This window comes from Dipodomys merriami, unplaced genomic scaffold (assembly GCF_024711535.1).
Source record: "Dipodomys merriami isolate MVZ:Mamm:240054 unplaced genomic scaffold, mDipMer1.0.p SCAF_137, whole genome shotgun sequence".
Classification (NCBI taxonomy): domain Eukaryota; kingdom Metazoa; phylum Chordata; class Mammalia; order Rodentia; family Heteromyidae; genus Dipodomys; species Dipodomys merriami.
The window spans coordinates 2191721-2203539 of record NW_027202682.1 but is presented as its reverse complement, the minus strand read 5'-3'; the positions used below and the strand labels follow the sequence as shown (position 1 = coordinate 2203539).

The following is an 11819-nucleotide window of genomic DNA, read 5'->3' as shown; positions in this document are numbered from 1 at the left end:
AAAAGCTGGAAGTGGCGCTGTAGCTCAAGTGGTAGAGCGCTAGCCTTGAGCTGAAGAGCTGAGGGACAGCGCCCAGGCCCAGAGTTCAGGCCCCACGACCAACAACAACAAAGCTGGGCTGGACGCGTGGCTCAGGTGGCAGCGGCGGGCGGCGCTCGGCCTGGACAGTCCTTGCTGGCATCGGTGTCCCACCAGGGAGCCCTGGGTTTCAAAATCTTCCCTTAAAATTGAGCCTGAAATTCCAGAGTTGAAGCCGGTCCTCCTGGGCCTGCCTTCCCACAGTTCCCCACCGGGGTGCCGGCCGGCCGAGTGGGCGAGGCCGAGGCCGCCGAGGCCCGGGGTGCGGGTCCCCGGTGCCCGGGTCCGCGTCCGCGCCCACGAGCGGCCCGGGGCCGGGAGCCGGCGGGCGGGGCCCGGGGAGCCGCGGGCGGGCGGGGCAGGGTCGGAGGGGGAGGCGGAGCCGCCCCGCCCCGGCCGGAGCCGCCGCCGCCTCGACCCCGCGGCCGGTCAAGATGGCGCTGGCGGCTGCGAGACGCGTCCCCGCGAGCGTCCTGCTCCTCGCCGGTGCGGCGGCCGGGCGGGCGGGCGGCCGGGCGGGCGGGCGGCCGGGCGGGCGGCGGCGGGGTCCGGCGGGCCGGGCGGGCGCGGACCTTCTAACGGGCCTCGCGCCGTCCGGTCCGCAGGGCCCGGGCTCGGGCGCACGGCGGCGGGCGGCGGGGTCGGCGCGCGGAGCTTCGCGAACCACCGGGTGCTGGTGGAGTCGGCCGCGGCCTCGGGTGAGCGGGCGGCGGCCTCGGGTGGGCGGGCGGCGGCCTCGGGTGGGCGGGCGGCGGGCGGCTGTGACGGCCTCGGCGGCCGCGGCCTCGCGTGAGCAGCGGCGGCCTCACCCTCGCGGGCAGCGGCGGCCTCGGCCTCGCGTGGGCAGCGGCGGCCTCACCCTCGCGGGCAGCGGCGGCCTCGGCCTCGCGTGGGCAGCGGCGGCCTCGGCCTCGCGTGGGCAGCGGCGGCCTCAGGTGAGCGGGCGGCGGCGGCCTCGACCTCGCGTGGGCAGCGGCGGCCTCAGGTGAGCGGGCGGCGGCGGCCTCAGGCGAGCGGGCGGCGGGCGGCCTCGGCGGCCTCGGGCTCAGGTGAACTGGCGGCAGGCGTCGGGGCGGCAGCGCGGGCGGGCGGCGCCCGCTCGGCACGGAGGTCTCCGTTCGAGGTTGACCTGGGTCCGGGCCCCGGCGCCGTCCGCCGGGCGCTCGACCGCCCGAGCCCGGCCGGAGCCCGCGTGGCCGGCGCGTGCGGTGCCGGGTCGGTCCGGCCGGCGGCGGGGCTGCACGTCTCCTGGGACTAGGCTTCCGTTTCCCCGAACCGCAGGTGGCAGCGCCCAGGAGCGGGGCCCTCCCCTCCCGCCCAGCAGCACCGGACGCCCAGCCGCGAAAAGCATTTTCAATGCTGGGTGCTCGCCCTGGGCTTGAACTCGGTGCCTCGGTGCATCCTGAGCTGCTGTTTATTTTCTCAACCATTGGAGCCAAAGCTCCACCTCTGGCTTTTTGCTGGTTATTTGGTCATAAAAGTCTTGGGGGCTTTTCTGCCTGGGCCTCGGGCTTCTGATAGCTGGGATTCAAGGCCTGAGCCACTGGTGCCTGGCTTTAAAATGTTGGTTTTTGTGTTCTGGCACATATTTACTTTCAGTGCAGACTAAACAGATGATTCCATTGCTCAAAACGTTACCTGATTGATAACGTTCGTCTCCATAAAATAAATATTCTACATTGCAAGCAGAGGGAGGTGTGTAAGATTTGCAGACACTCTTAATTTCTTTCCATCTTGGCAGGAGTCCTTTTGCAGGAACATGACTGTCGTAGACAGTTCATCTGGAATGATAATGCTCACTTCGGTCTGTTTTCAAAATCCTTCAACCCAACTGAACAAATAGATTACTAATTGGCATTTGAGCTGTGGACTCAAAACGGGCTTTAACTTGCTGTACTTTCTGTCGCAGATAGCTGCAGGGCAGAACTAATCCCTGGGTACTTGCCTAGTGTGTGCAAGGTCTGGGCTTGATCCAGCACTACAAAAATGGAGATGGGAGGGGAGGAGAGGAGAGAGAGGAGAAAGAGCAGGAGGCAAGGGGAAAGAGAGCTGAATCCTCTGAGGGCTGGGCAGGCAGGCCCGGCATCGAGTGCACATTTGCTGGAAATAGCTGAGGTGCGGGTCAGGCAGCTGGGAAGGGCGAGGGGCTACACCTCTGGGGTGTGCCACCCTCCCCAGAACTTTCTGGATAGCAAGATGAAGTGCTTTCTCACCCCACCATGTAAGAAATGTTGACCTCAGGGTATTTGCATGGCACTGGAGGTTTGGAGACCGGAAGTGAGCCTCAGAGAGCCCACTAGTCATAGGGTAGTGCCAGGCCCAGAGTTCAAACCTTGGAACCACTGAAAAAAGAAAAAAGCAGTAGGATTTGTGCTATGGAGGTGCACACCCAAAACTCTAGTAGTAGACACTGAGGCAGAAAGTCCAGAGTTCAAGGCCAGATTGACTACATTAGTAGCAGCCAAGCATGGTTCCATCCTCCCTGAAGGAAAAAGCCAGACATTGTACAGTGAAAATACTCTAATCCTTTTTTTACTTCTGGGCAACTTGAGGCACATACACCGAAGCATGTTTTAAAATACATTGAAGGGCTGAGTAGAGTGGTAGAGTGCATGGCTAGCATGCATGAAGCCCTGGGTTTGGTTCTTCAGTACCAAATACACAGAACAAGCCAGAAGTAGTGCTGTGGCTCAAGTGATAGAGTGCTAGCCTTGAGCAAAAGAAGGTCAGGGACAGTGCCCAGGCCCTGAGTTCAGTCCCCAACAATGGCCAAAAAAATTGACTTGGGAAGGCTGGGCGCCAGTGGCCCATGCCTGTAATCCTAGCTACTCAGGAGGCTGAGATCTGAGGATCATGGTTCAAAGCCAGCCCTGGCAGGAAAGTCTGTGAAACTTTTTTTTTTTTTTTTTTTTTTGTCGGCCATGGGGCTTGAGCTCTGGGCTTGGGTGCTGTCCCTGCGCTCTTCAGCTCAAGGTGAGCACTCTACCACTTGAGCCTCAGGGCCACTTCCAGTTTTCAAGTGGTTTATTGGAGATAGGAGTCTCATGGACTTTCCTGCCCCAGCTGGCTTTGAACTACGATCCTCAGATCTCAGGATTACAGGCATGAGGTGCCCAGCTTCTGTGAGACTCTTATCTCCAATAAACCACTAGAAAACCAGAAATGGCACTGTGGCTCCAGCGTGCATACTTTGAGCTGAAGAGCCCAGGGACAGCGCCCAGGCCCAGTGTTCAAGTCCCACCACCAGCAAAAAAAAAGGGGGGGAGGGGCATTCAGTGCTGCAAATCTTCATTCGTTGGCTCTGTACAGGCATAGCAAATGTTTAAGGACGGTGGGGCTGGAAGGTGGAGAGGGAGAGGATCATTGATGATGTGGCTGGTCCTTTGCCCTGCCTGTTTAACGGGCTCTGCTGTAAACAGCCTCAGGCTTGCAGAAGAGTTCTTTTTTTTGTTGTTCCGGTCTGTGCTTGTCCTTGCTGTGCAAGCCCTGGACAACCTGAAGTTGGGCAGGGAGGAAGCCCAATGGTAAGACGCTTGCCTACCAAGGGTGACATCCTGGGTTCAATCCCCAGTACAAGAAAAGAAAAAACAAACAAAAAAAAGAAAAGAAGACAACTTGAGGGGCTGGGAAGGTGGCTCAGTGGTAGAGCGCTTGCCTTGCATGCATGATGCCCTGGGTTCCATTCCTCAGCACCACATAAGAAAAAAGCTGGAAGTGGTGCTGTGGCTCAAGTGGTAGAGCGCTCACCTTGAGCTGAAGAGCTGAGGGACAGTGCCCAGGCCCAGAGTTCAGGCCCCATGACCGGACCCCCCCCCCAAAAAAAAAAAAGACAACTTGAGTTCATTGTGTTGTTTTGCTGAGTCCAAATCCCAGTATTGCCCACCCCCCCCAAAAAAAAACACCCAAGAACCAGCCCTGTTTTGCTTGTTCTGTTTTGTTAAATTTGCTACTAAAGGAGAATTTTCCCCACATCAAGGGTCGTTGCAACCTATAAGATGTGATGTGAAATGAATATTTTTCATTTTGCTCCTTTGAAGGTAAGGAGAACAGGTGCTCATTTTCGTTTTGTTTTTGCCAGTCCCAGGGCTTGAACTCAGGGCCTGGGCGTTGTCCTGAGTTTCTTTTGCTCTAGGCTAGTGCTCTACCACTTGAGCCACAGTGCCACTTCATGCTTCTTTTGTGCATGTAGTGCTGAGGAATGGAACCCAGGGCTTAACGCATTCCAGGTAAGCACTCTTCCGCTGAGCTGTGTTCCCAGCCCAGGTCCTCAGTGCTCATTCTGGAAGTAGAAGTCTTGGGCTGTGGGCGCAGGGAGACAGCTGGCTTTACAGTAGGCGCTCAATCATTTCCTTGTCCAGCCGCCTGCACAGAGTTGGTTCGTCCACACACCAGGCGGCCCGTCGCCCTGGGTGGGGGTCAGGACTGCCTCCAGACCGCCACCGCCTTCAGGAAGGGGGAAGAGCAGGCGTGGAGGCTTGGCTTCCATCCCCAGTAACCCTCCCAAAAAAGTCAATTTACTTGCCAACTGTTTCTAGGGGGGTATTGTGTGGTGAGGGGGTGTACTGGTTCTGGGGCTTGAACTCGGCCTGGGCGCTGTTCCTGAGCTTTTATGCTCAAGGCTAGCGCTCCACCACTTGAGCCACAGTCCTACTTCCAGCTCTTTGGTGGCTAAGAAGACTCTCGGGGCTGGGAAGGTGGCTCAGTGGTAGAGCGCTTGCCTTGCATGCCTGAAGCCCTGGGTTCGATTCCTCAGCACCACATAAGCAAAAAGAAAAAAGCCGGAAGTGGCGCTGTGGCTCAAGTGGTAGAGCGCTAGCCTTGAGCTGAAGAGCTGAGGGACAGCGCCCAGACCCAGAGTTCAGGCCCCACAACTAGACTCAAAAAAAAAAAAAACAGAAGATAAGATTCTCTTGCACTTTCCTGCCTGAGCTGGATTTGGGCCACAATCCTCAGATCTCAGCCTCCTGAGTAGCTGGGATGACAGGTGTGAGCTGCTGGTGCCAATTTCAAGATGCCAGAATCATGCGGCTTGTGTGGGGGTACAGTCTAGTCGGGTACTCTTCCAGGACGAGGTGCAAGCTTCCCCTTCCTGTAACCTAGGGGTCGCCGTGATGAAGTTCAAGAACCCCCCAGTGAACAGCCTGAGCCTGGAGCTCCTCACGGAGCTGGTCATCAGCCTGGAGAAGCTGGAGAATGACAAGTCCTTCCGTGGTCTCATCCTGACTTCAGTAGGTGCTGGGCCGGGCCCTGGCGCAGGGGGGAGGCCCCGAGAAGGCGGGGGCCTGTTGTCACCGTGTGGCTGGGAGGAGCCTGCAGCCTCTGGTGACCTGGATGCCACACACACCACCAGAGGCATCCAAGGTACCGCTGACAATGGCGTGTGTCCGGGCAGCCTGTCCGCTCCAAGGCAGAGCGGCCCGGGGTCTGGGCTGGAGTGGAGGCAGGCAGGGGTGGGCCGGTGGGTGGGTCAGTCATCTGGTCAGGATGACTGAGACTGAGGTGCGTCCTGAGTGCCCATTGGCCGTGGCTTCCTGAGCGGGAGCTGGCCCCAGCTGGACTCCGCCTCTGGCTGAGGAGCTCTGGCTCACATGGGAGCTCCACTCCCATTTGAATTTTTTTTGGCTGATCCCCATGGCTTGAACTCTGGGCCTGGGCACTGTCAAGCTCCTTTTGCTCAAGACTAGCACTCAGCCGGATGCCGGTGGCTCACGCCTGTAATCCTAGCTACTCAGGAGGCTGAGATCTGAGGATCGCGGTTCAAAGCCAGCTGGGGCAGGAGAGACCGTGAGACTCCTATCTCCAATAAACCACCAGAAAACCAGAAGTGGCGCTGTAGCTCAAGTGGTAGAGCGCTCGCCTTGAGCTGAAGAGCTGAGGGACAGCGCCCAGGCCCAGAGTTCAAGCCCCACGACCGACAAAAAAAAAAAAAAAAAAAAGAGTAGCAGTCAATCACCTGAGCCACAGCACTGCTTCCAGCTTTTTCTGTAATTTTTTTTTTTTTTTTTTGGTTGGTCGTAGGGCTTGAACTCTGGGCCTGGGCACTGTCCCTCAGCTCTTCAGCCAAGGCTAGCACTCTACCACTTGAGCCACAGCACCACTTCCGGCTTTTTCTGCTTATGTGGTGCTGAGGAATTGAACTCAGGGCCTCATGCATGCACGCAAGGCAAGCCCTCTACCACTGAGCCACCTTCCCAGCCCCTTTTCTGTAATTTAATTGAAGATAAGAGCCTCACCTTTCTGCCCAGGCTGGCTTCAAACCATGATCCTTAGATCTTGGCCTCCTGAGTAGCTAAGATTACAGGAGTGAGCCACCGGTGCCTGGCCCCATCTGAATTCTTCAGAGGAGCCTAATCAGCATGGTCCCCAAATGCTGACATGTGCCAAACACAGGATCCTGAATGGAACCGTGTCAACTCGAGTCAGGGAGGATCTGTAAGCACCAGAGAGGGTGGGGTGCCAGACAGCCCGGGCCTCACTGCTCACACCGCACCCCTCGGTGCCAGGACCACGAGTGTGGTACTAACTCCAACCCTCACTGGTTGGGAAGATCACTATGAGGCCAACAGTGCTTATTCTCCAGAGCTGAGTGGCCACCATGATACAAAATCCAGGGTAGGCTGGGCGCCGGTGGCTCACGCCTGTAATCCTAGCTACTCAGGAGGCTGAGATCTGAGCATCACGGTTCAAAGCCAGCCTGGGCAGGAAAGTCTGTGAGACTCTTATCTCCAATAAACCACTAGAAAACCGGAAGTGGTGCTGTGGCTCAAGTGGTAGAGTGCTAGCCTTGAGCTGAAGAGCTGAGTGACAGCGCCCAGGCCCAGAGTTCAAGCCCCACAACCGACAAAAAAAAAAAAAATCCAGGGCAGGCACCACGGGACAGCTGAATCATGGCATGGTCAGCAAAGGTGCCGGGTCAGACATACACCTTGCCTTAGCCACTGTAACTTCCCAAGGATCCCGGTGGGCACCCAGTTCTGTCAGGGGCGGCTCTTGGCTGCTGGCAGTCCCTTTGCCCTGGAGCTGGAGACGCAGAGCAGCGTGACCCCACACCCACCTCACCTGACTGGTGCAGGGGGCTTGCTGCAGACTCTCCTGGTGGGTAGACTGGGAGCTCGGAAGCACCAGAGCCCCAAGCTGCTTTCCCACAGTCTCAGATGACTCTGAAACACTCCAAGATGGCTTTGGCTAGCAGGACACTTGCTTTTTTTTCTTTTTGTTTTCTTTATGTATTTTTCAGTCGTGGGGCTTGAGCTCAGGGCCTGGGCGCTGTCCCTGAGTTTTGCGCAAGGCTAGCACTCTACCACTTGAGGCACAGCTCCACTTCTGGCTTTTTCTGTGTCTGTGGTACTGAGGAATGGCATTCAGGGCTTCATGCATGCTAGGCGAGCACTCTACCACTGAGCCACCTTCCCAGCCCTAGCAGGACACTTTCTTGCTGCAGTGAGAAAGCTGTCTCCCAGATCCAGGAGCTTCCGAATGAGAGGGCCCCCGCCGTGGCGTGTGTGATCGCAGTTCCTCCAGAGGCAATGCCTTGATGAGTTCGTGTTCTGTGTTGTGCACCTGCTGTGTACTGAACACAGGTCCTGGCCCACAGGGAGCGCTCAGCACATGATCCTGGCATCCGTGTGGATGTCCTGTGGCCGCTGTGATCGCCACCACCAGTGGTTCCCCGTTCTGACTTGCACGCCAGGAGGTTGTTTCCTCAAAAGGCTCTGTGAGGCTCCCAGTGGTACCCAGAGTCCTGCCAGGACTTCTCCTCGCGTGCGTTTCCCTGCCCTTGTAAGGAGGCTTATCACTACCCTTAGGCCCTCCCGGACCAGTTCAGCCTCAGTCTTGAATGAGTTGGGCAGCGTCTGCCTGAAACTGGGGAGGGAGGGGCCACGTCCTGACTCCTGACAGATCCCAGCCCTGCTGGCAGGAATGCTGCTGACCCGGAGGTGGACTGACAGCTCGGCCCTGGCTGCTTCCCCACAGGACCGCCCCGGCATCTTCTCTGCCGGCCTGGACCTGAGGGAGATGTACGGGCGGAACCCGGCCCACTATGCCGAGTACTGGAGAGCGGTGCAGGAGCTGTGGCTGAGGCTCTATCTGTCCAACATGGTGGTGATCTCGGCCATCAACGTGAGTGTTCCTACCTTAGGGCCTCTCACCGGCTCCAGGCCAGTTCGGGAGCGGGGCCAAGATGACCAGCCTGCATCCAGATATGCATTTTATAAATGTTACTCTGGTCAGACCCGGAAGGCGAGGGGGGCCGAAGAGCAGCGCCAGCTGGTGGGAGGGTGGAGCTGCAGCCCCAGGAGGGGGAGGGGGCGGAAAGGACGAGAGGACATGCCCCCACCTGCTGCCTGAGGGCTCCTCCCACACCCCAGGTTAGTCCATGGGGCCTGAGGTGAGATGAGCACTGTGGCTCAGTGCTGGTTCGGAAAGTTTGTGTACAGCAACTAAAGAGGAGAAGCCATGTGACCCCTGACCCAAAGACTAGGAGAGGGTTGTGAGGCCTGGGCGCTGTCCCTCAGCTCTTCTGCTCAAGGCTAGCGCTCTACCACTTGAGCCACAGCGCCACTTCTGGCTTTTTCTGCTTATGTGGTGCTGAGGAATCGAACTCAGGGCCTCAGGCATGCAAGGCAAGCGCTCTACCACTGAGCCGCCTTCCCCACCCAGGAGAGGGATTTTTCTGGACCCAGAAGCTGAAGTTGCTGTGGTCAGCCGCTGGCTGATGGCTGCGTGGACATGCTTATACCCGCCCAGCCCTCCTTTGGGTATCTCCGGCTTCTCCCTGCAGGGCGCCTCTCCTGCCGGGGGCTGTCTGATGGCGCTCTGCTCAGACTACAGAGTCCTGGCTGACAACCCCAAGTACAACATAGGACTCAATGAGACTCTGCTTGGCATCGTCGCCCCCTTCTGGTAAGACCTAGACCTGCACCCACACTGCCTGTGGACTTGGGTTGAACAGATCCCAGAGGCACAAGTGAGTGTGCATCTGCATTCCAGGTTCAAAGACACGTTAGTGAACACCATCGGGCACCGGACGGCGGAGCAGGCCCTGCAGCTCGGGCTGCTCTTCCCCCCTGCAGACGCCCTGCAGGTGGGCATGGTGGACCAGGTGGTACCCGAGGACCAGGTGCAGAGCAAAGCCCTCTCCGTGATGGCCCAGTGGCTGGCCATCCCAGGTGAGGAGCCGGGGCAAAGGGAAGCCCCCCCGCAGATCCACCTCAGTGAGGCAAGGGCCGCTCACTCTATGGAAGGGCTACACACAGCCCGGCGGCTGGCAGCCACCCGCCTGCGCTGTGGGCCTCCCTGGCCTCTTCAGCTCCTGGTGGACTCCGCTTGTTCTTACTGACAACAGAATCACTTCTACGTAGGGACTTCCCCTCCTGTGTCTGTCCTAGATCTTCCAAGGGTTTCTGCTTTGAATTAGGGCCCTGCTTGTACCCTAAGCCATCTCATCTCAAAAATCTAGACATTTTCTAGATAAGGTCACATTTCAGGCTGCAGGGGTGTTTACAACTTGAACATGTCCATTAATGGACAGTTGGATGGGTGCCAGTGGCTCACTCTGTAATCCTACTCAGGAGACTGAGATTCGAGAACTGAGGTTCAAAGCCAGCCCAGGCAGGAAAATCTCTAAGACTTGTTTTGTTCTCTTGTTTTTTGTTTTTGGTCAGTTATGGGGCTTGAACTCTGGACCTGGGTGCTTTCCCGGAGCTCTTCAGCTCAGGGCTAGTGCTCTACCACTTGATCCACAACTCCACTTCTGGTTTTCTGAGTGGTTTACTGAAGATTAGAGTCTCACAGACTTCCTGCCCAGTCTGGCTCTGAACTGCAATCCTCAGATCTCAGCCTCCTGAGTAGCTAGAATGACAGGCGTGAGCCACCAGCGCCCAGGCATGAGACTCTTATCTCCAGTTAACCACCAGAAAACCAGAAGTGGTTCTGTGGCTCTAGTGGTAGAGCACTAGAAATATTCTTAGTGTGCTTCAACTTCTAATATGTGTCCACAGTGCATTTTCAAAATACAATTCAGTGAAGGTACCACATTAAGAAAGCAATCTCAGCCGGGCGCTGGTGGCTCACGCCTGTAATCCTAGCTACTCAGGAGGCTGAGATCTGAGGATCGCGGTTCAAAGCCAGCTGGGGCAGGAGAGACCGTGAGACTCCTATCTCCAATAAACCACCAGAAAACTGGAAGTGGCGCTGTAGCTCAAGTGGTAGAGCGCTCGCCTTGAGCTGAAGAGCTGAAGGACAGCGCCCAGGCCCAGAGTTCAAGCCCCACGACCGACAAAAAAAAAAAAAAAAAAAAAGAAAGCAATCTCCACAAATGCCAATGCTTTTAGAGAAGTTGGTAGGCAGCAGGGATAGTGGCTGCTGTCTTCTACCTGATACCCTAAGTTCTCTGCCAGCTTGGGTTTTTTGATTTTGCAGTGCTACGGAATGAACCCAGGGCCTTGCACTTGCTAGTTGAACACACTATCACTTAAGTCATGGTTTTCAGATAGAATCTTGTGCCCACTGTGATGGACTGGGGTCCTCTGATCTCCACTTGCGTAACTGTTAGGACTGTGGACATGTGACCACCACAGCCTTCATGACCAAGTTTCTGTTTGAATACTGATAGAGAGTATTCTCATAGAGAAAAATAAGGTGGGTTTTCACGGGTGAATCCCATTTTCTTTAGAACATGCTCGACAGCTGACCAAGAACATGATGCGCAAAGCCACAGCAGATCTCCTGATCAAACAGCGTGAGGCCGACATCCAGAACTTCGTCAGCTTCATCTCCAAAGACTCCATCCAGAAGTCCCTGCACATATACTTAGAAAAGCTCAAACAAAAGAAAGGTTAAGCTCAGCTGTATATGGGTTTCAAGAGTCCTCAGGTCCGCTCTCAAGGTTCTCTGAGGGTCAAGCAAGGTATTTTTCAACTTACAAAGCCCTCTCACTTTACATTTCCTGATTGTCTTAGATGGAAGGCCCTCCACCTTCCCGCCTGGCAGGACAGGGTATGGACTTTGGAAATAAGTGGCAAGGGGACACTGTATACATTTGTACTTGAGTGTCCCCTGTCCCAAAGCAGAATTGTAAATAAAGTCCTTTTGACCTGTCCTATCCTCCCTGCCTGCTGGACAGGGAGTCCAGGCAGTTTCGGAATCCAGTGGCCCACAGAGACCTGCCCCTGCCCCCTAAAAGCCCCTGAGCACCCCCATTCATTCAGCCAGAGGCAAGGACCTGAAGCACCTTGGGAAAATCTTACATAAGAAACAAACTTGGGGGCTGGGGATATAGCTCCAGGTGGATGCCTGCCTTGCATGGGTTCGATCCCAGCACCACTTTCTGAACAGCTTTTCCCTTCTGGCAAGCTGAAATCCTGTCAGAGAGATGCTCGGAAAGCCAAAACATCACAGGGTCCCATGCATTCCTGCTAAGGAGACGGCTGGCTCTCCTGGGTGCAAAGCACTGTCCTGAGCCTGCGCTCAGCCCAGGCTCCAAGCAGGGACGCGCGTCTGAAGGCTGTACCCAGCCTAGTGTACAGTCACCAGGTAGAGCCTTAGGCCCAAGTGGCCTACCTGTTCTCAGGGCTCCCCGTGGAGTCTAGGCCTCTGGATCCGGTGAGTGCCTAAGGCTCCCTGGTGGCAGCATGGCATCAGCCTGCTCTGAAACCAAGAAGCCACTCCCCCCCGCCCCCCATGCTCCACTCTGCATTCTCAGAAGCATGGGGAGGAAGGGGGGCAACTTCCCTGAGCTG

At 56.8% G+C, this 11819-nt stretch overlaps 1 protein-coding gene across 2 annotated transcripts; it reads left to right on the top strand.

The window, feature by feature from the left end:
* Window positions 1–494: 494 nt before the first annotated feature.
* Window positions 495–11179, top strand: LOC138825448 (enoyl-CoA delta isomerase 1, mitochondrial-like). 2 transcript variants are annotated; one of them, XM_070020026.1, is made up of 7 exons: window positions 495–564; window positions 684–776; window positions 5179–5306; window positions 8053–8199; window positions 8861–8982; window positions 9070–9248; window positions 10754–11179. In XM_070020026.1, exons 1-7 carry the CDS (start codon window positions 513–515, stop codon window positions 10918–10920), a joined length of 888 nt encoding a protein of 295 aa, XP_069876127.1. In that variant the 5' UTR covers window positions 495–512; the 3' UTR covers window positions 10921–11179. The 2 variants fall into 2 exon arrangements, with proteins under 2 accessions (XP_069876127.1, XP_069876128.1); XM_070020027.1 differs by lacking the exon at window positions 684–776 and having other exon boundaries at window positions 496–564.
* Window positions 11180–11819: the final 640 nt, after the last annotated feature.

Bases quoted from the DNA above. Each gene is read 5' to 3' on its own strand.
- LOC138825448 (XM_070020026.1), top strand. From the start codon at position 513: ATGGCGCTGGCGGCTGCGAGACGCGTCCCCGCGAGCGTCCTGCTCCTC. The intron at 777-5,178 runs GTGAGCGGGCGG...CCTGTAACCTAG, and splicing joins GGAGTCGGCCGCGGCCTCGG to GGGTCGCCGTGATGAAGTTC. The intron at 8,200-8,860 runs GTGAGTGTTCCT...TTCTCCCTGCAG, and splicing joins TGGTGATCTCGGCCATCAAC to GGCGCCTCTCCTGCCGGGGG.